The sequence below is a fragment of the Schistocerca americana genome, chromosome 6, assembly GCF_021461395.2.
Source record: "Schistocerca americana isolate TAMUIC-IGC-003095 chromosome 6, iqSchAmer2.1, whole genome shotgun sequence".
NCBI lineage: Eukaryota > Metazoa > Arthropoda > Insecta > Orthoptera > Acrididae > Schistocerca > Schistocerca americana.
In genome coordinates, this window is record NC_060124.1 from 349,422,193 (window position 1) to 349,449,780 (window position 27,588).

General features: G+C 39.7%; 1 protein-coding gene across 1 annotated transcript in view; it reads right to left on the bottom strand.

Moving 5' to 3' along the window:
* Positions 1-4,344: 4,344 nt before the first annotated feature.
* Positions 4,345-27,588, bottom strand: part of LOC124620143 (coiled-coil domain-containing protein 103-like) — a 34,194-nt gene continuing 10,950 nt past the window's right edge. Inside the window, exons 2-4 of the mRNA XM_047146813.1 lie at positions 25,235-25,394; positions 24,852-25,090; positions 4,345-4,498 (exon numbers count right to left, since the gene is read on the bottom strand). Coding sequence (XP_047002769.1) covers positions 4,345-4,498; positions 24,852-25,090; positions 25,235-25,394 — 553 coding nt within the window. The remainder of the gene's footprint in view (positions 4,499-24,851; positions 25,091-25,234; positions 25,395-27,588) is intronic.

A 27,588-nucleotide genomic window follows, 5' to 3' on the forward strand; every position in this document is an offset into this window, starting at 1 on the left:
GATATACTTTGGAACGATGTTGACTGGGTGCGAATTGGTTGTATGTTGTCTGGTAGGAAGGAAGGAAGGAAGGAGAGATGTAAAGTTTTTCTGAAGTTCGTACAAATGGAATGTATTTTGCTGAGTGAACATTGTAATTGATTGCAGCAAGACATCTAGGACAATCAAAAATGAAAATTACATACAAATCAGTTTGTCCTCTATGTTATTTCAAGAAACACATCAACCTATAGGGTTTCCAGATCTACAAGAGAATCTGGGTTCTAGACAGAAGAACTTCAAGCAATGGATTGAAGGAGACTTTAAAAAAAAAGATGAGTATGTTTTCTTTAAAACTACCACTAGACTCAGCCAAAATTTTTACTCCATGAACATTTATAGTTAACGGGCATCAAATTGTGCGTAACAAAGGAGGTCATTAAACTTTCCATAACTCTAATTTCCTTATGAATATCTTCACCCTGTAATTCCACAAAAGCTAATTTACATCATTGCCTTGCATAAAATTTTTGAAGACACATAGTGTTTCTAATATTTCTGACATAAAGGCCACTTAACAATAAAAGGTCAGAAAAATTGACTTTTTCTTCTAATAGGTGGTCTTGCCCATTTTGAACATACTACGTTTATTTATACGATTGTGGATAAGGTCATGGTGCAAAATAACAATCTGAGTTGAGAGAGAAAGATGTGTGGGTGGAGAATAGCCTACATAGCGATTTTGTGTAATAAGACTGCTATACTGGAGAGACTTGGAATAAAATTGTGATTATCTTCATAAATATTTATTTTTGGTGAAGTTTTTCGTTCCCAGTGCACAAAATATGTCAAGAGTTTGAAGTATTGCAAGTTATTACAGATAGATTGAGTTTGTTAAATTTAATTAAAACTTCCACCAAGGTGTGTGCCCACAGTGGGAATAAAGTGATTGTTGAGCAAGCTTGGGATATTTTCTAAAAATTTTGCATTCTCAAGTGATTTATTCAAAATACTGAACCACACCAATCAATTTGAGAGAAATAATAATCTCATGTCTCTGCTAATGTACTTCTCACTTTATAAGGCAGGACTGTGATTTCTAAAGTGCATATGCGACTTTAACTCGATATTTTCAAAATATACTGAAGAATAGTGAAACTAAATTCTGGGGCAATTCTTATTTGAAGTTTTCATCTTACTAACAGTATCTTGATCTACACTGATGACCTACATCATTATGACAACTGCCGACAGTGAGGTTGAATGCATCCTGGTGGTGTTGTGGGCATGTGACACAGTAAGGAGAAAATGTAAGCAGAAGAGAGACAAATGGGCAATTTATGACTGCAGTGGGTACAGCATGAGTTTTCACTGCTGATCAATAGAAATGTGTCACCTGTCAAATGAATGGCATTTCTTGTCTCACCAGGTTGATGATTGGGTCCTTACATGCCATCATCCAGATGAATGGCTGCATGAAACGTGCACCATGCCACAGGTGCAGGTCAATGAGGAAGGAATTACATTGTGGGGTACAGTGAGTTGGGTTTCCATGGGATCTGTGGTGGTAATCGAAGACATCATGACAGCAGTGAACTATGTGAACATTATTGTGGACCACCTGCATCACTTTACGTTTGAAGTCTCCCCCTAGGGTGATGACATCTTCCAGCAGGATAACTGTCCATGGTGCTAGAGTGGTTTGAGGAGCATTAAATGATCTGTATCCATTGGAACACATATCCGGCACCAGCTGCTTGTCCATAAACCACCGTCCCTTAATTTGTGGGAATTGGCCTGTGCATTGACATCTGGTGCCACATACTTCTGGAATCCTGTCAAGGACTCGTAGCATCCATGCCAAGCAGAATCTCTGTTGTACTTTGAAACGTGGGACAACACGCTATTAAACACATGGTCATAATGTTTTGGCTCATCAGTGTATACTCCTCAAGCCATTTTGCAGTATGCGGCAGAGGGTACTTTGTGTACCACTGTAACACACCCCCCCCCCCCCCCCTGCAATCCCCCTAGCCTCTGTCTGGACTTGAATCACTGTTGTTTTATCTTCCTGGTCTTTCCACAAGATACATGCAGGAGGAAGCAACATATTTGTTGACTTTTCTACGAATGTACATTCTCGGAACTTTAACAGAATGTAAAGTTGAATAAATATTTAATCTTGACCATATTTGTTAGTGCATATGGTCACAGTTAGAAACAAATGAAATATCAGATACTGTTAGGGAGCTCATACCATCTAGGAAAGAGAACACATATTGCTATAAGTCAAACATTCCTTAATACATTGGTCCTTGAAAACCATCATGTATCAGAATCGAATAACAAAGCTGTATTAATCACCCATTCTTCCACCATGATGTGTTGTGGTGCAGTGATTAAAACACTGGACATGCTTTTGGGAGGAGCACAGCTCAAATCAGGTTAAGGTTTTCTGTAGAATCTCTAAATCTCTCAAAGATGATGTTGGAGATGAAAAGGACATTTTAAGCCTGTTCTCTGTCTCTAATGATCACATTCTAAATATTATGGTAAAACCTATCTTCCTTCCTTTCTGTCCCTAATCTTTGTTCCTCTGATGAAAAAACAGAAGCAAGTTTTTCATTTACTCTAGATATTCAATGCAAGAATTTCGCCCAACAGCAATTTGTGCCACAGGAGTAAAATTTTATTTTTAAGGAGGTGGAAGGAAACAAATATTGCCCAGTATTTCCTGCATCTTAAAAGTAAGCAGAAATCTTGCTTGTGTTATGTGGATATTCATATGGAAGCAGACAGATGTGATTCCAGAAGAATTCATGTTCAATTACTTGTCATCAGTGGGAGGTTATCCTTTTCTTCCTTTTATGTACCAAGTTCTCTTTGAGTCAGTAAAGTTTTGTGCATCTGGTATTGAAGTAGCATATCAGAATTGTTCTGATTCAGTGTCAAATGACCACACACAGTGATCCATAAAGACTTATATCCTGATGTGCATCTTATGTCAAGAGTAGTAATATTGTTATGAATAACCATGATGTGATTTGCAAATACAGAAATGAGTTTTTAAAATGTTGCCAGGACTTAATTTACCAGCTGACCATGTTTCATTAAGATATTATCATCTATTTTCACACACACACACACACACATGAAGCCCTACAATATCAATATTACCATCATTAGACACACACTATGCCAGAAAGGAACTTTCCACAAGAGAATTAAGCTGTTTAGTAAATTACTTGTACATATTAAGAGCACTGACTGATGTCAGTTAGGGCATATTCTATTAAAGACTATATGAATTATATATTATAGCTTATACACAGTCCAGTTCCATTAATCTGACCATTGCCTATTTTTTATGTCGATGTACAATAATCACTAACAGATGGCAGTACTAGCAGTGGAGGGTACATAAAGTGTGTCAGTGGGACGCAGAAAACAGTGCAGTTCTTGTTTTAAGCAGAAGCATAGTGATTTTTCTAATGTCCAAAAAGGCATATCACTGGTTTTTCAACCAAGGGTGGAAGGCATAATGGATCAACACAAGTACACCTCTATCCTTGGGGACCGTGTCCATCCATACATGCAACCTGTTTTTGCCTCAACCTGATGTCATTTGCCAGCTAGGCAATACACAAGTCACACAATTCACGGTGTACATGCGTGGTTTGAAGAGCATCAGGATGACTTTACTGTAGTCCCCTGGCCACCTTACTCCCTGAACTTAAACCCAGTCCAAAATTATGGTACACCTCAGCTGGGCTGTTCGGACCATGGATCCTCTATTGAGAAATCTAGCACATCTGGCCACAATACCAGAGTCAGCATGGTTTTGTATACTACTGATAGCTTTCAGAACATTGTTTACACTCTTCCTGCATATCCACACTACAAAAATGGGTTATTCAGGCTTGTGACAGGTGGTCACATTAATGTGACTGGACTGTGTAGATATTCTTGTTTATTAAGAGGTAAACAATCTTAAAGTTATATTGTAATCAAGTTTCAGTCAAAATTGTACATCACTGAAAACTTTTTTAATATTTAAAATGAATTATTCTTTCATTGCAGTGTACTACTTCCAAGGACTTTAAAACACAGATGTATACTGTTGAGTATGTAAATGTATTTTTACTTAGTGTACTGTATTCTCTAATAGCACATTGTAATTTGTTCTGCTGATGTAATCAAGTAGATGAAATAAACAAATAAAATAAAAATGTATACTACAGCAAAGTATTAATTTAGTACTTGTGCTCCAATAAAATTTATTTTCAGTGTTTCCACTGTTTAGTTAGCAAAGGACACAAATCTCTTACTAGTACAAAAGCAGTATAACACTAATATTCTTGTGAGCTATACACCTTCCATAACATAAAGTTTTCTTAAATCTTCAAGTGTTTGCATATTAATTCCAAGATGTGAAGCTGATTCGGATAACAGTTTGTGGAACAGTGCCTCACATGACTTTTGTTGCTCATCACTCAGGAACTGAACGGCCAATCTGAAACTGAGGTATTTTCTTTTGAATAAAGCACCTGTACTTCTCTGAATGTGTTGAAACTAGGAAAAAAAAAAAAACAATAATTATACTAAAAGAACTCAAGCTTACAGAGCAATTCTCGGAAAAAAATCTTTATTATATGAGAAGAATTCTCCCAATGAAATTTGCTGATTTGGAGGACAATTGAAAGTAGAATCTGTGAGGATGCAAGATTTTCTGGATATTTTGTAGCCAAAGTTTGGAAATATATAATTTTGTTGAGTGGAAGTGAAATCTCATACTAGTTTTGAATATAAATGAACACTCGTTCAGAATGTAAAGTTTTAATTTGTATGTAAGAAGATTTAGTAGGGGACAAGTTCTGTTTTGTATATTTTATTATTTGAATGAGGTATTCTGCCGGGGCTATGTGCCATTACAAGAGGGTTAGAGACATATTTGGAGTCTTGATGGGTAAAGTAGTAAAAGATGGAATGAGTCTTCTGCGACAGCCAAGCTGTCAAAGAATACCAGTGACCAGAAGTTTATATGAATAATGTATATATGTATGTATTGGGGGAAAAAGAAATATAAGACTTGTTATTCGTTACACAGATGTTCTCCTTTAACAAGGTACTTATTGTCTAATATGTATTGTATTTAAAGGCACAATAAAAGCCTTAAAAGGTCAGAATTGCCAAGTCCTGGTTTTTAGTAAAAATTAAGCTATGCTACAGATAAGAGGAATATTTAACAAGTTGGGAGTTTGCAGACTGATCTGAGCCGAAGATCACAGTGAAGTAATGTAAAATATAAATGAACCCTCACAAATTCTTAAATTGGTAAAATATGAAACATTTGTTTTGGATCACAAATATGAAAGTATGTTGACATATATTCTACAAACTTATTTATTACACCTACACAATTCTTAATAAGCATGTAAAACTGAACATGTAGAATCTATGGAAATAAACATCTGATCTTAGAGTTCATGAGCTCTTTGTAGAACACAGTGAACAGTTGTATATACTAGTTTACTGTTATAGTCCATAACTTATTGTTAACACAAATTTCGAAATATGAAACATTTGGATTAAAACTGTGTGGGTTATAAACATGCAGTGGCAGAAACTGTATAAAAAACAGTATTAAGTGAGTAATCTAGGAATATACTACAGCCCACCACATAAAGGAAGTGATGAGAGGGAGACAGGCACGTTGAAGACTGATAGATATTATTTACCTATCAGATTTAGTCTTTCATCAGACATAGACAACACAAAATCGCATGCAAATTCACAACTCACACATACATGGCCACTTTCATCTCATGGCCAGGGAGATTATGGGAAAGAAGAGTACATTGCAGAGGAAGTTCTCACCTGAACAACACACAAAAGTTGATGTTGGTGGGAAGAATCCAGATGACACAGGCTGTGAAGCAGTTGTTGAAGTCAGGCAGATTGTATTGGGCAGCATGCTCAGCAACTGTGTGGTCCAACTGTCTCTTGGTCAAAGTTTGGCAGTGCCCATTCATGTAGACAGTCAGCTTGTTAGTTGCTGTACCCACACAGAATGCACACAGTAGTTGCAGCTAAATTGGTAGATCACATGACTGCTTTTACAGGTGGCCCAGCTTTACATGGGGTAGGAGATGCCTGTGGCAGGATTGGAATATGTGGTAGCAGGAGGATGGATGGGACAGGTCTTGCACATAGGTCTATATCAGACATACAAGCCACAGGACAAGGAGTTGGGAGCAGGGGTGGAATAGGAAGAGACACGGATATTCCATATGTTGGATGGATGGTGGAAAACTATTGTTGGAGGGGTGAGGACAGTGGTGAAGATATTTCTGGTTTCAAGGCATCACAAGAGGTAGTAAAAAATCTGGCAGAGAATGGGATTCAGCTGCTACTGTCCTGGGTAGTACTGAGTCATGAGAGGGGTTCTCCAAGGTGGGCAGAGAGTGGAGTTGTAGGGGATGGTAGGTGAGTAGGGAGACAAGGCATAAGAGAGCTGTTTTTGGACAAGGTCTGGAGGGTAATTTCGGTTAGTGAAGGGCTCAGTGAGACTCTTGGCATATTTGAAGAGGACTCCTCATCACTAAAGATGTGATTATCATGTGTGGCTAAGCTGTATGGAAGGACATCTTGGTGTGAAATGAGTGGCAGCTGTTAAGGTGGAGGTATTGTTGCTGGTTGATAGTTGTGATGTGGATGGAGTTACTATCGTAGCCATCTGTTAAGATGGAGGTCGACATTGACGAAGGTAGGTTGGAATGTGGAGCATCAGGTGAAGCAAATGGAGGAGAATGTGTTGAGGTTCTGTAGAAGGTGTTGAGGTTCTGTAGAAGTTGTTGATGTTTTGGAGGAATGTGGACAGCATATTCTCACACTCAGTCCAGATTATGAAGATGTCATCAATGAATCTGAACAAAGTGAAGAGTGAGTGAGTCTGACAGGTTAGGGAGAATTCCTCTATAAGGCCCATGAATAGGTCAACATAGGATGGTGCCATATGCATGTGCACTGCAGTATCATGGATGTGTTTGTAGGTGATGTCTTCAAAAGAAAGGTAATGGGTGAGGATGTAATTTGTTATGTGACCAGGAAAGAGGTTGTAAGTTTGGAGCCATTTGGGCTCTGAGATAGATAGTGGGTATTGGGGATGTTGGTATAGAGGGAGGTGGCATTGACAGTGAGGAGCAGGGCACCTGATTGTAAAGAAACAGGAACTGCGGGGGTCAGAAGAGAAAATAGTTGGTGTCTTGTATATAGGAGGGCAGGTTACAGGTAATAGGCCGAAGGTGTTGGTTCACAAGGGCAGAGATCTGTGGAGGCACAGTACCAACCCCAATGGAGCATCCTGGGTAATTGGGATTATGTACTTTAGAAAGCATGTAGAAGGTAAGAATGCGGGGATGAGGAGGGAGATTGACTTGGGTAAGGGGATGGGGGGAGGTTAAGGTATGGACCTATGGATTTGAGGAGTGACTGGAGATCCCACTGGATTCCTGGAATGGGTTCACTGTACCAGAGCTTTTTGGTGGATATATCCAAAAGCTGCTGGTAGTTCTCCATACACCAGAAATTGGCAAAAGTGAAATTATCTGACATTGCCAGAATAGGAGAAAGTGATTGTAAGCAGATAATCAATTGTAAAATTATAAAAACTTTAAGAACTTTCTATAAAACTTTTTAAAACTTTCAAAATTTTCCATATATTATCTCAATATTTTTGTGGTAACCAAGTAATATGCAAAATTGATCCAAGTTGCACAATTATGGCTTTATTCATGACTCTGGACTATATAGGAACTAGCCTCTCAGAACTCCACAAGATACAGCACATTGATGTGATCGATACAAACTAAAATGATGTAGAGGGAGACATCCAATGCTGCACAGCGCATGACCAGGAGATGGTGCGACAGAGAGTGCGTTGTACACACGCCTCCAACAAGTGCCCTCCAGTGACTGGCTTGTGCTGATACAGGTGGCAGCTGATTGAAACACATGCATTCGGCAACATCTCTCTTGGTGTACTCTCACTGACATGCACTAGTAGCAGAATACAACATACTTCTCCCTCATGCGAATTGGGCACCCAGGTGATGGTGGAGACATCGGCGGCCTGACAAGAGACACATCCATCAGATCCGGAGTGGCAGCAGCTGCTTCCAATGGAGGGAGCAGGACAATGTGCTGGGCAAGCACTGGAGCATGGGGCTGTAGTGCATGGGGATGCCAGCACGTCCAAGGGCGGTAGGAGTGCATGGCTCCCGACAACAGCACCAGAGAGGAGGGTCCCATCACTTGTCATCAGGAAGAACATCCCAGCATGGAGGAGACAGGACTGGACACACCAGCAAAGATGGCTGAGGGGCTGGTGGCAAGGGGGCCAGTAGAGGCGGCCTGACCAGAACAGCAGGCTGAAGCCAGAGATAGACTGGCATCCAGTGCCTGGAAGCTGGAACCCCAGGGCACTGCATGTGGAAGAGGCAGTCAATGGAACGGAGGTGTCCCCACAGTGGGCAATGACGGGCTCAATGCGGAGGGTCACTGGGCAGGCTGCAGTGACAGAAGCCACACCCTTGAACTGTCAGCTTCCAGTGGTGAGTAGGGGGGGGAGGGGGCAACTGATCAAAATGCTGTGCCACCAGCTTATAGGCCATAAGGTCATCACAAAGATGGCATCCCTGGTGGTGGACAACAGTAGCTGGTATCCACTGGGGAAGGTAACCAAGACCTAGTGGCCACACCGGCGATACCAGCATGAAGTGACTGGACGAACCCGAGCAAGGCAGGTGCAGCACAGGTACAGAAGGTGGAGGAACATGCACGGCTGCCAGCTGTAAAGTGACTCAGCGAGGCATGAAGTAATAGGTGCTCAGAAAATGGAGAAGGGCGTCATCTGGTGAAGATTCCACAACAAACTTTTTCATGTGGGACTTGAACTTATGTACCATTTGATTGAGGGTGGAATGGTGGAGCCATAATATGATGAATGCTGTGAAGGGAACAAAGCGACTGAAAGGTCAGAGAAATGAGCTGTGGCCCTTTATCAGAAAGTAAGGAACAAGGCAACCCCTCAATAGGAAAAATCATCAAAAGCATACAAACTGTGACCTCAGCCAATGCCAATGCACATCAGAGAATGTTAGGAACTGGGAAAATGCATCCACAACCAAGAGCCAATAGGAATTTAAGAAGGGACCTGTGAAGTCTACATGAAAGTATTCCCATGGCTGGGGATGAGTGGGCCAAGGAGACAGGGATGCCCTGGGAGCTGCCTGTTGTCGGCACATTGCTCACAAGCCACGGCAAAATGGACGATTTTGACATTTGCCATCAATGTCTGGCCAAAAAACATGTCTCCTAGCTAACACGAAACTAACAATGGCCCTGGTGGAGAAGGTGTAGAACCTCGTGCTGTTCTGCAGCAGGAATGGCTACTTTGGCAGAGAGGTATTCTGCGGATAACAGCAAAACACCATCAGAAACAGAGAGGCGACACTGTAAGGAAAAATAGTTGTGCAGGGAGTCAGAAGGCTGACCCAGCAGTTTATCTGGCCAACTCTGCTGAATAAGCCAAACCACCTGGCGGAGAACCAGGTTGGTCGCAATGGCAGCTGCTAGGCATGACATTGTAATTGGGAAACCTTAAACTGTGGCCTGCATTTCACTATCAAGATGGAAGCAATGCAATTCTTCATGATCAAAGTTCGGATCAGGAATCAGGACCTAGAGGGAAGTGGGACGAGATGTCCACAATGGTACATTTAGATGTAGGTTGAAAATGGATTTCATAATTGTAGCGAGACAAGAACAGTGCCCAGCATTCCTTGTCATGCAAGGAAATGTGAGGATGAAACAAGGAAACTAGTGGTTTATGATCAGTAATAAGGTGAAACTTGGAACCATACAAAAAAAAAAGACATGAAATTTCCAGAGAACACAGATGATGGCAAGAGCCTCTTTTTCTGCCTGAGAGTAACACTGCTGGGCAGGAGTGAGAGATTTAGAGGTGAAAACAACAGATTGTTCAGAGCTGTCAGCACATCGGTGCACTAGGACCATGCTGAGACCATACTGTGAGGCATCAGTCACTAAAACTGAGTGCTGGTCTGGAGCGAACGTAGTTAAACAAGGATCGGAGAGGAGTTTTAATGACAACATTTGAAACCAGGCCCACAATCCTGGCTCCAGCAAAAAGGTACATTCTTGTAACAAGGTATGCAACAGGTGAACTAATGTGACCAACCCCGTCACAAATTTATGGTAGTGGGCTAGCTTTCCTTGGAAGGCCTGAAGGTCCTTCATGGAGGAGGGGCGAGGCATGGAAGTAACAGCAGAGATGTGGTCTGGCAGAGGGCGAACCACATCCTGTGAGACCTCAAACCCCAAAAAACAATAGAAAGTTGAAAAACTGAGATTTTGTGAGGTTATGCCATAAGCCAACAGACTGTAAGACAGAAAACAAGGTGTGCAAATTTTTCAGGTGAACAACCGTGGAGGTGCCCATGACAACAATATCATCCAGATAATTAATGGAACCTGGGACAAGTATAGTCAACTGCTCTAAAAATCATTAGAAGATAGCAGGGGCACTAGTCACACCAAAAGAAAGGCACAAATATTGACAGAGACCAAAAGGAGTATTCAAAACTAGAACTCTCCGAGACACACAGGAACCATTAGATACACTTTAGACAAATAAATTTTAGAAAAGTACTGGCCACCTGATATTTTTGCCAACAATTCCTCCTGGCATGGGAAAGGATATATATCAACAATCGACTGTAGATTGACTACAGTACTGAAGTCGCCACAGAGGTGAATTTTCTCCGACGGCTTCCAAACTACAACCAGCAGAGACAACCATTCACTGGCTATGCAAGATGCCCCACCCCTAGAGATTGAAGTCTGTCAATTTCTGCTTCCACTTTCAGGATGACAGGAATAGAATGTGCACAATAAAAATGAGGCGGGGCCTTGGATTTCAAAGAAATATGAGCAGAAAAATTCGTAGCACACCTTAAACCTTCCAAAAACTCTTCACACAGTCTTTCAAATTGAAAAAAAACATTACCTGATTGGACACATGGAGAACTGTGTTGGTGTTGCAAAATCCAAATGCCTGAAATGTATCCATCCCAAACAAGTTCTCAACATCAGCATCAGCAACCACCAAAAATGTAATGGAAGAAACCACTGACTTGTAAGAGGCAGATGCCATAAATTGTACCAACAGCGCAATGTTCTGTTTGCTATAACTGACCAGCCTCCACACTAACATTGTCAATAGCGGCAAGCCTAAACTCACATAGGTTTGAGAATTCAATACCATCACTGCAGCATCTTTGTAGACCTGTAGCTGGAGCACTTGGCAGAAATACTTACCTCAATAAACAATATTGGATAACACAGTTTATGTCCATTTTGATATGCTGAGTAACCTTTGGCGAACAACAAATGGAGGTGATGTGGCCTTTCTTCTGGCAATCATTAAAAGTAGCCCAGCTCTTAAGGCATGCCGAATGTTCATGCTGGACAAAACACAAAGGGCAGGATGGCAAAAAGGGAACACTAACACTGTCGCTGTGGTGGTTGTGGGCTGCATGGGTCAGCATTTGTCAGGCCGGCGATGGGCCTGCATGTTTACCGCCACCACTGCTGCTTCCTTGAGCAAGCTGTTAATCATCCTGGTGGGCACATCTCGTGACACTACTGCCACATCACCCACACTTCAATTTGGTCACCTGCTGCCCGAGAAACTTCAAAAGAGCGTGCTACTTGCAAAACGCCTGCCAATAGGGGGTTTTCACAGAGTAAAGCCTCCAGGTGCTCTTCTTTGTCCAGAGCTAAACAGATAATTGCGCTGTGCACTGTAGAGTCTGCATAAGAGTCATCATGGGCATCAATAATGAATTGACACTTATGGCTAAGACCATGAAGTTCAGCTGCCCAGGTCCTGTACAACTGGTTTGGTTTCTTGTGGCATCTGCAGAATCCAACTCACACTGCATTTGTTTGCGATAGTAGATAGGCAATAAACTGCACATGTGATAAAAGTAAGAGCTGCTGGTTCTTGTAAAGAGGCAAGCTGACACAGTAATTGACGAACCTCAGGTGGAATCCATGAGAGGAAAAAGGCTTTCCACAAATTCCGGACTGTTGCACTGTGCTGTCTTGAGTTTTTTTTCGTAAACTTCCCAATTCTCGGCTGAATCCTCATACAGAGGAAAAGTGGGTGGCTGAACCAGTGGTATGGTGCCCTGTGTGTTAACGGAAGCTGACAAGTGGTCACAGCTGAAGAAAGCTGTTCAATTAGGGCCAGTAGCACAGCATCCATAATGAATAAACCTGACGAAACCGGACATAAAGATTGCACACACAGAAACCAAACTCATCATCAACTGAGTAGTAACCAAGTGATACTCAAAACCAATCCCAGTTGTACAAATATGGCTTTATTCATAACCTCTGAAATATAATGAAAATAGCCTCTCGGCACTCCACAAGACATAGCACATTGATGTGAGCAATACAAACTAGAATAACATACAGGGAGAGAGTCAGTGCTGCTCTGTGCATATATATATACATGAGTCACCGGTAGACGGCATGGCAGAGATCATGCATGTGCACATCTCCCACAGGCGGCCTCCAGCAGCCGACCCACGCTGATACAGTTGGCAGCCATTTCAAATACTCATATGCAGAGACACCACACTCATTGCACTAATAATAAATAACAGGATGCAGCACATTTAACATTAAAAATTTTCTGTGAAGTGATGGCTAGTTTTGGTAGCTCAACTACCACCTCCAGATCATGTGTAGTATTATAAATGCAGTCACAGTTCACAATATCAATGCATCATCCATAGCATTGTTATTTTAAATTTCCGGGTAAAATGTGGTATGCACAGCCACATTATCTATGACAGCAATTGAAGCAAAAAGCCTGTACAGCATACTACAAAATTTTTGTACATTGATGTATCCATGTAATTATTTTCATTATAGCCAGTAACTGCAAGCAGACTCATAGTTACAGCAATACTCATGTATAAACCCATTTGCATATATCTTTACTGTTTGGACAAGTTACCCAGTGTGACAATGTATATAAATTTCATGTTTTATTATTGACTTCAAATACAGCTTACATGGCAAATCTCTGACTGTAACAGAAAAATTACGTGGATACTTCAATGTATAAAATTTTTTTTGCAGTGCTATACAGGCTTTTTGTTTCAATTGCTGTCACAGATAATGTGGCTGAACATAGCACATTTTTCCTGGGGATTTAAAATAAGAATATTGTGGAAGAAGCAAAGGTCTTGTACAAGGCAAGCAAATGTGATTTGAAGATGATTGTTAAGCTAACAAAACTGGAAAAAAAAGGGTCAAATGTGGTTGAGGCATACAGAAAAATTTGAAAGTTTTAAGAAGTTATACAAAATGTTTTTAAAATACTTATAATTTTACATTCGAATGACAAAAGTCGAGGCAACACACTGCCCAAACATCACAATAAAAAACTATGAATTTTTATCATTGCTAAAATGCAACCAATAGCTGTGACACATAAATGGTTACACTTCTTTGTCATTTATTTACATAAAAGTTAAGTGTTGTCAAAATTGAAATGTAAGATCAAAGATCACAGAAAACAATTTTTCTACACATCACTGTGCAAATTGCAGAAAAATTCATGGGGCTCACGTTTGAGGAGCCCGGCTCTGGACCAACGGTTGCAACAAGTCCAGTGTAACCAAAGAATCAAGCGATTATTTTCTTGGGAGTGCTTAATGAACAAACCATTTTTGTTGTTTTCAGTTCATATTGGAACTGCCAGACAGTTGATTACTGCTTAGCTTCTGGTTGGTATGAAAATATTCCAAATTTAGTCTCCTGTTAAGAAGCTGTACACAGATTTTTCATCCCCTTGGCCACATTTTTTGAACATTTCATTACATCAGTTAACACAAGCCTCATTTTGAACTTAAATCAAATTTCATGGAATTAATTGGGGACAAATCTTTTTTACAGATAAATGTTCATTCACACTCCAATTTACTGCAGTCTTAAATACACCTAAGGATGCCTCTGTCTAACAGTAAGCCATATACCACTCCTCTTCAATAATGTTGTGCATAGTACAAATTTTGGTCAGCCTTCATGGAATTCATCACTGACAAAGAATGGCCATGATGAATTTCTGGAAACCAACTTTAAATAGTCTTTTCTGCAAGTGACTGATTGGGAAAAATTGAACAAAGTGCGCTGACCCACTGTTGCTGAATTAATGTATTATGGAAATCATAAAACACATCATAACAAAATTTTTGACATAAAATTTTAATTTTTTTACAATGGTTTTTCTTTAAACACTCACTAGAAACAAACTGTTTGGCCAATATTTTAGCTGCCAAATGCCATTAACGATAACTTTGTTCTTAAATATTATTGTGACAACAAATGGGGAATCAATCAGTTCCTGCAAAGCCAGGAATGCCTCTGGATATACTAGTTTTCTTTTAGTGTTTTGATTATTGGCTTGTGTTCAGAACTAAAAGTGAAAGAATAATTGATATTTCACAAAGAAAGCCAATAATGGCTGTAAATCTGATTATTCATAACTGTAAATGTGTCTGAACTAATGGTCTGTTTGTCAGCTCGTAGACCATAACGAAGTAACAATAGCAGGGTTGTGCTCTGGGTATCACAATGCAGTTAAAAAAGAAGAAGAAGAAGAAACACTGGAAGGGCAATGTGCACAGATGAGATACAATGGTGTTGAATACCATAACAAATAACTTTCATCACATAATTACTGTATTACTAATCACATCCTTACTGTCCACCCACACCCCAGCATACTGCCTTTCACAAGAAAAATTTGAGAAAATTGTGCCAGAAGAAAGCCTGCATGGCTAGGTTAACTTTAAGCTCGGTTGGTGATTCTTGTTATGTAAAGTAGGTTTTCCTGCAATGAGACCCAAGTGATACATTTTTTGTACAAATGACTAGGACAAGGTATAAGCACAGCTCCTTCAAACAACTGCCCATGTGTGACTAGCTTAAATGTCACATACTCATTGCCTGTCATATAGTATTTTTATCTGAAATGTTCGGCAACACTGAAAATGAATGCACGATGCATCATCTTGTGATCCAGCCCCAAATTTTAAGATTTGTACTGTTTCTGTATATTTAAATTATGAATTGTTGCCTTAGAGCATAAGATGCCAGTTCACCACTGTGAATTGCAGTAATACTTGAATTTTTTGGAACTGTGGGCATTTTAAGTTGTATAAGTTTCATTTTCACATAAAACTGGATGTTTCCTTTCCCTGGCCATAATGTGCAACACACCATGATCAGTAATACAAAATGAAAACTCTTCATCTTATTCAGCAATGTTTGACACAGTAGTCTTCACTGACTCTTGGAGTGATGTGATGTTAATACCTCTCCCAAAGCCAATGGAGGACCATATGTGTGTAAGTGGTTATCCTAGGGTTGTCCTCACTAACTGTACAGTTATGTCCTGGAACACTGCAGAAATATCACTCTTCATGTTATACAAATGTATAACATTTTTGTGCAAGTAACCTTCATGCAAATAAATGTAATAATAAATGTTACAAGCAGAATGTTAAAACTACTTTTTTGTCTAGGTTCTTGAATCCAAGTAGCTTCTTATTTACTTTTAGTATTAGTTCAGGAAATGTCATCTTATCATCAGTAATCTGACGTTGATGGAGATATCTGTAGGACAGGCTTTCCTATGCGGGCATCATCTAGTGCAAAACTTTTTTAAATTTGAGAATACCTACCACACAATCTGCAGGTATAATATTGTCAATAATGTCAATGTAGCTTTCAGTGACATCCCATTTTTCACAAACCTTCCAATAGCATAACTACTTCTTAAACCGAGTCTGAATAGACTTGTCAGATTGGTTTGAGCAAGAGAACGGCTTTCCTCACGATCACTCTAAGTATTGCCACATTTGCTGTTGCCATGTCCACAATGAGGAGTACAGATCAGGCTTTCTGATTTGTAGATTTTGTAATGTCTTGCTTCTCCTCCAACTAGAATAGCAACACAGAAGTCGTAGTTCACCACCAGCTGGCTGGAGAAGTGGTTGGTGAGTGCAATAACTTTCACTATAAAAAACTATATGTATCTATCTCTGTTGTTCAGTATGCATTTAGTTCCATGAAGAATAGTCATAAGCAACACTTTTATGAAGGTACATGACTCAGTGAGGGTTATGGGTGTTCTATTTGGCAAGTAGTTCTGTTGTTTACATCATGTGAGGAATCTCAAGCAAGTTCCCATGAGACACTTAATATTTTTAAGCACCACAGTGACAAATCTTGGAGAGCAGACACAGTAAACTACATTGAGCAGTCATGGAAGGATTATGGATGCCAAGTGTACAAATCAGTGAGAGTTTTACATCTGAAAATCACTGACAGTCTTCCGACTGGTTTCATGCAGCCCACCATGGATTCCTCTCCTGTGCTAACCTCTTCATCTTAGAGAAGCGCTTGCAACCTATATCCTTAATTATTTGTTGGATGCATTCCAGTCTCTGTCTTCCTCTACAGCTCCCTCTAAACCCATGGAAGTTACTCCATACTGTCTTAACAAATGTCCTACTATCCTCTCCCTTCTTCTTGTTAGGGTTTTGCATATATTCTTTTCCTTGTCAATACTCCAGAGAACCTCCTCATTCCTCATCTAATCAGCCCACATAATTTTCAACATTCTTCTGTAGCACCACATCTCAAATGCTTTGACTCTCTTCTTTGCCAGTTTTCTCACAGTCTTTGTTTCACTACCATACAATACTGTGCTCCAAACGTACATTCTCAGAACATTCTTCCTCAAAGTGATGTCTGTATTTGATACTGGCAGACTTGTCTTGGCCAGGAATGCCCTTTTTGCCAGTGCTAGTCTGCTTTTTATGTCCTCCTTGCTCTGTACGTCATGGGTTTTTTTGCTGACTAGGTAGCAGAATTCCTTAACTTCATCTACTTCGTGATCCCCAATCCTGATGTTAAGTTTCTCACTGTTCTCATTTCTGCTACTTCTCATTACTTTTGTCTTTCTTTGTTGTACTCTCAATCCATATTCTGTACTTGTTAGACTGTTCATTCCATTTGGCAGATCCTGTAATTCTTCTTCACTTTCACTGAGGATAGAAATGTCATCAGAGAATCTTATCATTGATATCCTTTCACCTTGAATTTTAATTCCACTCCTGAACCTTTCTTTTATTTCCACGATTGCTTCTTCGATGTACAGACTGAACAGTAGGTGCGAAAGACTACATCCCTGTCTTACACCCTTTTTAATCCGAGCACTTTGTTCTTGGTCGTCCACTCTTATATTGTCTCTTGTGCATATTGTATGTTACCCATCTCTCCCTATAGCTTACCGCTATTTTTCTCATAATTTCAAACATCTTGCACCTCATAATTTCAAACATCTTGCACCTCATAATTTCAAACATCTTGCACCATTTTACATTGTCGAATGCTTTTTCTAGTTCAAAAAATCTTATGGATGTGTCTTGATTTTTCTTTAATCATGCTTCAGTTATTGACCACAATGTCAGAATTGCCTCTCTGGTGCCTTTATCTTTCCTAAAGCCAAACTGATTGTCATGTAATAGATCCTCAATTTTCTTTGCCATTCTTCTGTATATTATTCTTGCCAGTAACTTGGATGCATGAGGTGTTAAGCTAATTGTGGAACAATTCTCACACTTGTCAGCTCTTGCAGTCTTCAGGATTGTGTGGATAATGTTTTTCGAAGTGTCAGATGGTGTAGCACTAGGCTCATACACTCTACAAACAAATGTGAATAGTCATTTTGTTGCTACTTACCCCAATGATTTTAGAAATTCTGATGGGATGTTATCTACCCCTTCTGCCTTATTCAGTCTTAAGTCTTACAAAGCTCTCTTCTGTACTGGCTCCGGTTTCTTCTTCTATCAATGTCATCAGACAAGTCTTCCCCTCATAGAGGCCCTCAGTGTACTCTTTCCACCTATCCACTCTCACCTCTGCATTTAACACTGGAAATCCCATTGCGCTCTTAATGTTACCACCCTTGCGTTTAATTTCACTTAAGATTGTTTTGACTTTTCTATATGCTGAGTCAATCCTTCTGACAATAATTTCCGTTTTGATTTCTTCAAATTTTTCATGCAGTTGTTTTGCCTTAGCTTCCCCGCACTTCCTACTTATTTCATTTGTAAGTGACATGTATTTCTGTATTCCTAAACTTTCCTGAATATTATTGTGTGCGTAACAACCAACCCTGTGGTCAGCCAATAACAATTAGATGGCAGTACCTCATGGTGTGACAGGCATACAAGTTTCCACCTAATTCAGATTCACTAGCATTCCATCTGACTGATCACACCAATGTGGACAGTGTTTTTTAAATTATGCATATGCTACAATGCAATTCAAGATTTGTACAAATCAAGATCTTGTGGAGGAGCAGCTAAAAATATATCTATACTCTGCAAATGACTGAATTACATGACAGAGGGTACTTCTTACTCTACCTATCATTACAGCTGCTTCATGTTCCATTCAGTTATGGAGCATGGGAAGAATGATTGCACAAATGCCACAGTGTGTAATTAGTCTAATCTTGTCTTCATGGTCTCTACAAAAGCAATACATAGGGAGTTGAAGTTATTCTGAGATCCTTCACTTAATGCTGGTTCTTGAAACTTTTGTTATAGGCTTTCACAAGATAGTTGGAACATATCTTAAAGAGTCTGCCAGCTCAAGGTTTACAGTGTCACCTCTGTTGAGGCGTTTTTCTTGTTGTGGGCTGATTTTAAGTGATCCAAATACACTCCTGGAAATTGAAATAAGAACACCGTGAATTCATTGTCCCAGGAAGGGGAAACTTTATTGTCACATTCCTGGGGTCAGATACATCACATGATCACACTGACAGAACCACAGGCACATAGACACAGGCAACAGAGCATGCACAATGTCGGCACTAGTACAGTGTATATCCACCTTTTGCAGCAATGCAGACTGCTATTCTTCCATGGAGACGATCGTAGAGATGCCGGATGTAGTCCTGTGGAACGTTTTGCCATGCCATTTCCACCTGGCGCCTCAGTTGGACCAGCGTTCGTGCTGGACGTGCAGACCGCGTGAGACGACGCTTCATCCAGTCCCAAACATGCTCAATGTAGGACAGATCCGGAGATCTTGCTGGCCAGGGTAGTTGACTTACACCTTCTAGAGCACGTTGGGTGGCACGGGATACATGCGGACGTGCATTGTCCTGTTGGAACAGCAAGTTCCCTTGCCGGTCTAGGAATGGTAGAACGATGGGTTCGATGACGGTTTGGATGTACCGTGCACTATTCAGTGTCCCCTCGACAATCACCAGTCGTGTACGGCCAGTGTAGGAGATCGCTCCCCACACCATGATGCCGGGTGTTGGCCATGTGTGCCTCGGTCGTATGCAGTCCTGATTGTGGCGCTCACCTGCACGGCGGCAAACACGCATACGACCATCATTGGCACCAAGGCAGAAGCGACTCTCATCGCTGAAGACGACACGTCTCCATTCGTCTCTCCATTCACGCCTGTCGCGACACCACAGGAGGCGGGCTGCACGATGTTGGGGCGTGAGCGGAAGACGGCCTAACGGTGTGCGGGACCGTAGCCCAGCTTCATGGAGACGGTTGCGAATGGCCCTCGCCGATACCCCAGGAGCAACAGTGTCCCTAATTTGCTGGGAAGTGGCGGTGCGGTCCCCTACGGCACTGCGTAGGATCCTACGGTCTTGGCGTGCATCCGTGCGTCGCTGCTGTCCGGTCCCAGGTCGACGGGCAAGTGCACCTTCCGCCGACCACTGGCGACAACATCGATGTACTGTGGAGACCTCACGCCCCACGTGTTGAGCAATTCGGCCGTACGTCCACCCGGCCTCCCGCATGCCCACTATATGCCCTCGCTCAAAGTCCGTCAACTGCACATACGGTTCACGTCCACGCTGTCGCGGCATGCTACCAGTGTTAAAGACTGCGATGGAGCTCCGTATGCCACGGCAAACTGGCTGACACTGACGGCGGCAGTGCACAAATGCTGCGCAGCTAGCGCCATTCGACGGCCAACACCGCGGTTCCTGGTGTGTCCGCTGTGCCGTGCGTGTGATCATTGCTTGTACAGCCCTCTCGCAGTGTCCGGAGCAAGTATGGTGGGTCTGACACACCGGTGTCAATGTGTTCTTTTTTCCATTTCCAGGAGTGTATTTGAGCCGTGTCATGGCTCAGCTCATTTGATTTACCCGCGAGATTATTTCACTTGTTTTTGCCGCAGTGATAGGGGGCGTGATTGCTGAGCACTGTTGTGCGTAGCAACAGGTTTTGGGAGCATGGCTCGGTTGGGATGTGGCGACAGGACGGAAGCAGTGGGGAGTCAACTGGTGCCTGCCGATTAAGGACTGCGATGAGTATGGCTGTTTGCGGGCATGTGGGGAGGATGAAATGCTCGCTTGCTTAGTGTGGTTCTCCAGGACCAGCTGTTGTTTGTTGGGCCTAGCACTCGAGTGTAACAGGAAACTGCATTGGTGTGGTTCTCGTCACCTGACTAAGGCCAAAATTTTCATTTACTTTTATTATATTTAATGATCATTAGCTTATTATGTGGTTGGTACTTGTAGTCAACATTTTGTTATTTGAAATACTTCAGAGAATATCATCATGGTGTCTACTGTGAATAATTCTTAATTTGTTTCGTGGTGTATGGCACGATATCCACTATCATTGATCATTTTATGAAAGTTCTGTCCAAATTATTATTACATGAGACTTTGTTAAAATTGGTGTGTTTAAATTGCAAATTTCTTAATTCCACTAATATTGCTTGGGATAAACCCTCTATTTCTTGATATTTCCATATCTGTGTATTAAGTTGTGTTTCTTCTCGAGACTGACTGAACTGATTTTGGAACACGTGGGGCGAGTATTTAAATGAAAATTTGCTAGATAACACAACCGTCATGAAATTGAGAACTTGACAGTGTTTACTCATGTCACTAGTCATTAATCGTATTTCTGTATTGTAGCTTACTTAACTGATATAAAATAATTTAGAAATTTTGTGTATTTGTCACGAAAGTCACATGAGGAAGTCACATGAGAGAAAAATAAGTGACATTTGTGTAGGGTTTACGTAAGCTTAAGTGAAATCAGGAGGTTTTTTTTAAATTAAAAAAAAAAAAAAAAAAAAAAAAAACCTGATTACAATTGCCACCTTTTTTTTTTACCTCCAATTTTGCAAGAGTGCAACAAATTCCCTACTGCCGGCAAAAAAAACTGATTACAATTGCCAATTTTTTTTTTTTTTTTTTTTTTTTTGCCGGCAGCAGGGAATTTATTGGATTTTTTAAAGGTTTGATTTACATGTAGTACAAATCACAAGTTCAATATTTTCTGGTGTAATTGTTGATATTTGTACATTTGCACTATTGTATGATATAATATACCCTTTACTAACAGTACCTTTATGTAATGTTTCAGAGTGGGGCTGCACGTGCTTCTAGAGAATGTTTTTTTAAAAAAATTTTATTGCTAAAATTTCCTTTTAAACTGTTAACTGTATTAGCTTGGATATGTAACCAATTATTGTTAAATAATAAATTTGTGTCAACAAGGCTTGGACCAAATAAATGTGCCTACACCTTCCCCATCCTGGCTCTATTACCGTCTGTACACCACAATATTGTGAAATGCCAAGTCTTTATTCATTCCCTGTAATAACAGTTACCTTCCTTTCCAAATTTCCCCATCACCATCTTATTCTCTCTTGATCTTGTGGTCCTGCTGTGTAGTGTCACATATTTGACCAGTGATTTCTTTTCCAATTGCAGAAGGATGAGGGTTATGAGAGAGCTTCTACATATAAATAACTCACTATAACAAAACATGGTTTCCATAATTTTTCTATATTCACATACATTCTCAACTCACAACTGAAAATTAACAAAGCTTTACAAACATGTTCAGTGCTTGACCAAAACCATTAGTTCATACTTAATTCAAGATAGCATGGCACAGAGTCTATATAACAACATTCATTCTTCTTTAGTGCTCAACCATTTGGAGTCCACTGCACCCGAAAAGGTACAGCTGCAAAGTGCAAGTGACCCCTCACTGGCGAATCCAAATTACACATTTGCTGTCGCTTACTGCACCAGCCCCCGTATTTCTCTCTCACATCTGCTCATAAATTGCAACAAACCCAGGTACAGTTGGTGTTCTTTATGCTATTACTAATTAAAGTCAAGGTTTTTACACACACTTCTTTCATTGGTCTAATAAACAAAACGTGCTTTATAGCAACACATACCATTACATCGTGATGCTCTCCTATGGGTCAAAGAAGCCTGTAACCATACACACTGGCCTACTTTGTATATATTCAATATCCCCTGACAGCTCTATTTGGTATGTGTATCTCCCACTTGAGCAGTATTTTAGGATAGGTAGCTGTTTTGTAAGCAATGACTAAGCATATTTAATCATTCCATTTTATGTTTCTACATGCTGTTCATAAAATGGAATGATTAAATATGCTTAGTCATTGCTTACAAAACAGCTACCTATCCTACCTACGTTCCTACATGGTATTTACTGCTGCACCGTTTTGTTAAAACCTTCAACAACAGCAGGCTAATGTTTATTTTTATCATGTATAACTACAAATATAAATCTGCTTGTTGGTTGGTTCCAGTTCTTCCTGTGACTTTTGAATGAGGCTTTTCATTCTCTGAAGATGCTACTAACACTTCCATTCGATTTCTCTTGTACAATTACCAATCTTTGTCTGAACTTTCACAAGAAATTTTTTTTCTAATAACCCTTCATCACTAGAATAATCAACCACTGTCTGGATTTTTCTCTTGTTATGTTGTTTACTACTACCTGGCACTGATTTAGAGGCATTTTGTGACATTTCAAGCAAATGTTACATTTATTATGGACTCCAGGCATTCTTACAAATCTTCGGTGCTATAATTTGCATATTGGCAAGGTCATATAACTTTCATTTACCCTTGCACCATACTATAACATCTCTTAGTAGAATTCATGGGCAAGATAATAGAGCCCCTAGAACTACCACTGAAATGCAACTCATATGGATGACCAGTGATTGATCCTGTACTTGCTATAGAGGAGACAGTATCTGCAGGACAGGATAGTACTCGAGATATCTTTGGTATATCTGTTACGTGTCTCTTGGCATCTCTCCTGATAAATCTATTTGCAGCAACTTTTACTCACATTAACAGTAGTCAGGTTGAGTAGCAGCTGCAATTGATCAGCAACCAACTCAAGCCATACCCGGGAATAGCATTCAGCTGGAGCAATGTTTTACAGAACAGTGACCAGATAACTTTAAATTAAGTTTGCTGATTTTCTTTTAATTTCCAGATCTGTTATGCAGCAAGGATAAGATATTTCTGTTAAGAACTGTAGCAATTAACAGCAAGTAGATATCTGTTAAAAAAATGGTGGTATGTAATTCACTGAAGCTACTTGGAACTTATTTTTTCAATTGTGTTTTTGTTGTTGTGATTTTTCAGTCCAAAAACTGGTTTGATGTAGCTCTCATACTAGTCTCTCCTGTGTAAGATTCTTTATCTCAAATTTTATTTGTCGATGTACCATATAACACTCCAACCAAAATTGTTTATAAAGAATCTGTGAAATAATGATAGTTACCTATTTTTGCAATGCTCTTCAAAAAACATGTATAGATGATGTTTAAGTAAAGAAGTCAGGTATTGTTCACTAATTTATAAATTCTTTGAGCAGACATGCTTTCTGTTCAATAAAATTTTGAAAATCAGCGTTCTGGTAAGTAAGTTAAATTCTTATATTTGAATGTAAATGGTAACACAAAAGAATGAAACTGTAGACTAGAGAGATCAAATGAAGTACAGCTGTTGGTTGAAATCAGGCCTCATATTGGACCAACAAGGAGAAAAATCTTGTGTGGCCAGTCTAATTTAGGTTTTTGTGTGCTCTATTGACAAATGCAGCTAAAATCCATGAAGATTCTTTTATCAAGCCTCTAGTTGTTTTTATCAAGTCAGTTAAGCCAAGTTAGTGTCCCTCAGTCTATGAGATCAGAAACCTGAAACAACATTTAATTAGCTTTTACTAAATGGGACACTTTGAGTCAATAGCTAAACAATGGGCTTATATTGCTATATATCTTTACACTGAAATTGCAGGACCATACACATTACTGAATGCAAACATCTTCCATGGCTGTGATTCTACCTATTGTTGACTAACTGAAAAGATAATGGAAATTAATGGGAAATTTTTGTATACTAAAGCAGTGTTTTCAAGCTCTTTATCAACAGCAGTGGCTTACCATCAGGTTCACTAATTTATAAATTCTTTGAACAGACATGCTTTCTGTTCAATAGCACTTTGCCAATCAGCATTCTGGTAAGTAAGTTAAATTCTTATATTTGAATGTAAATGGTAATACAACAGAATGAAACTATAGACTAGAGAGATCAAGTTTTTTGACTTGATGGATGTGCCTTGCATATTTCTCTTGGTGTAATCTTTGGTGCAAGAGACATTACCAAGCTGTCACCACTGACCAAATATATGGATGGATAATTATAATTTATGTAACAAGAACATGACACCATACTGTTTAGCTGATGCAAATATTTCAGCAGACTAACAACATATTGGGCATCTTCAATACAGACTAAATATGTTGATCAATGATCATAAGGTACGTAACAGAAAATGCAGAACATGACACCATACCGTTTAGCAGATGCAAATACTTTCAGCAGACTGACAACAAATGGGGCATCTTCAGTACTGTACTCTGAAAGGGCCATAATAATTTCTCCAAATTCAACAGCTGGCAGCTCTGACTGTAACACCTTGGCCAATGATAATGATCCTACTGTTTTAAGAAAGCTGAGGTGTTCTATCTTGGGAAGTCTTCTCCATTCCTGGCAAAACTGTGGAAGTGTTGTGGGAACGATTGTGCCAGATGACTGTGAGAAGAAAAGTAGAAGTAGATAAATATTTGTTCTTATTTATGAGTCAAGGTATTCAAATGGTACCCAAGCAATTGTTTAATTTTTATCTGCCTCGCACACTAGCATGAATAAATGTAGTGAGTATAGTACAATACATACTTTGCCCAATCTATACAGTTCATGCTGACAGTAATTTTCCTGGGAAATTTCCTTTTGTTTTGGAGCAACAGTATTCCAGACTCTTTTCCTAGCTTTGTCAGGATTGTATTGGACCTCACGCTTCTTCACAGGCTGCAGATGAGCTGCTTTTACCATGTCCCTGTATTCACAAATAAATAAAATACTGAAGCGAGAAAAGCTCATCATTTTCTGAAGCAAAGAAAGATGTTCAGAGGGAATGAAATTATTGTACAGAGATATAATATGGAAATAACCAACACCTAGGAACACATAGAAATTTATCTCAAAAAGAAAGATTTTGTAACAGCACAAGAGTGAGATACACTATTCCAATGCACATGGAAACATAAATTTAAACAAATAAACTAGCCTAATAGGTGGATGTAAAATAATTCTATTCACTCTTTTACCTTCATATTGGGTTGTTGCATAAGTTTGTAGCATTTTCACTGATATTCCGGTTGCTATGGGTTTATTTACCGATTGTCATTTTTTATTTTTAGTTCACCGCTGCTATTTGAGTTCACATTTTGTCATTCGGAGATAGTGAGTAGAGGTGTGGACACTAGAAAATGGTGTGCCAAGTGGAGAAATTGGAACATTTCTGACATATTCTTCTGTTCAACTTCAACAGAGTAGGGACAGCAGTAAAGGCAGCCAGAAACATTTGCGCCGTGTATTGGGATAATGCCACTGGACAGGCATGTTTTAAGGAGAATTATTTTGACATTAATGACTCTCACGTTCAGGAAGACCTTTGAGCTTTGATGAAGATCATTTAAATGCATTAATCCACATCATTGTACTCGTTAAGTGGCAAATGTAATGAACTGCATGCCATGAGGATGGTTCAAACATCGGGTGTATGGGGTACCGTATATGCTAAGCCAAAATCACAATAATCAGCAGGTGGCCATGTGTGCATCTCCACTTACTTATCAATTGGCACACAAACAACACTGACCATTCTTACCCTGTATCATTACTGGTGAAAAGAAGTGGTGTCTTGATGCTAAGACAAGAAAAAGAAAGGGATGGTTGAGCCCAAACAAAGCAGCAACTCCCCATACAAAGCCCTGTGCACATCCATGAAGATAATGTTTGTTATGCGTCCAGGGAAACAGTGATAATGGGTGTACTATGAACTGCTTCCCTGATATGTAACCATCAGTGCTGACATTTATTGTCAACAACTAAGATGTATTGTGGATGCAACCCAAGAACAATATCCAGGATGACTGTGTGAAGTGATGCTGCTCCATGATGACACCCACCCACTTTCTACTAGACTGACAAGAAACACTATAAGAAGTTGAGCTGGGAAGTCATTCTGCGTCCACTTTATTCAACAAATCTTGTGCCCTCAGATTTTCACATTTTCTGCTCTCTGTCAAACAACATTTGAGGAACTTCCTTTCTTGATGAAAATGTGTTCTGAACATGGCTCGATGAGTTCTTCGCCTCACAGCTATGTGATTTCTACAGGCACAGAATTAAGAAGGTACCCCAGTGTCGGCAGAATGTTGTAAATGGTGAAGGAGAATATGTTACTGATGACTTTTGTTATGTGTTGTGAGTATCTTTTGTGTTTACTGAACTACAAATACGCTACAAACTTATGCACCAAACCAATATATACATTATCCTTGTCGTAGACAAGATTTTGGTCTAAGATATGATTTGTAGTTATTTTGACAAAGCTCTTCATTTTAAAACAGCAAAAATGATGATAATGATATAAGTTTTATTCATTTCCACTACATCCTCTACATTTCACTATAAAAATAAATTTTAATTCATTTCACCAGACAAGTCTTTATGGCATTTACAAATTTGGCAAATGAAGTATTTCTGTAATATATACGTCTTTTTCTTTTTTCAGGTCTGATTGTTTCTGTTTATGTATAAAATTTGATGCTTGTACTACACAAAAGAAAGTCATGTCAGCTTCTTTAGCACCAGATCAAAGCAACAGGCTTTGGTAAACTGATTTTTCTGTTAATCACTCAGGCTGCCCCATCCTTTTCTCAGTATTTTTATCACTTGCGTGGTTTTATTTTATTTTTTTTTTTTTTTACATAGTTCTTTCTTGCAACATTGATCCTCACATTTCCTAAACAAAGAAAATCCTTGTTTTTGGAAAGTAGAACTCATCTGGATATCAACACACAACACTAAATGCAGTTCCCTCATATTACAGTAACAATATCATAAATGCCTGTCACACAGGTACAGTGCAATGAATGATGTGTTAAAGCTACATGAAAATGATGCTGGTCAGTGATTATCACTGTGACTATACAATACTGGAAAAAAGGCAGTTAATTTGGAAA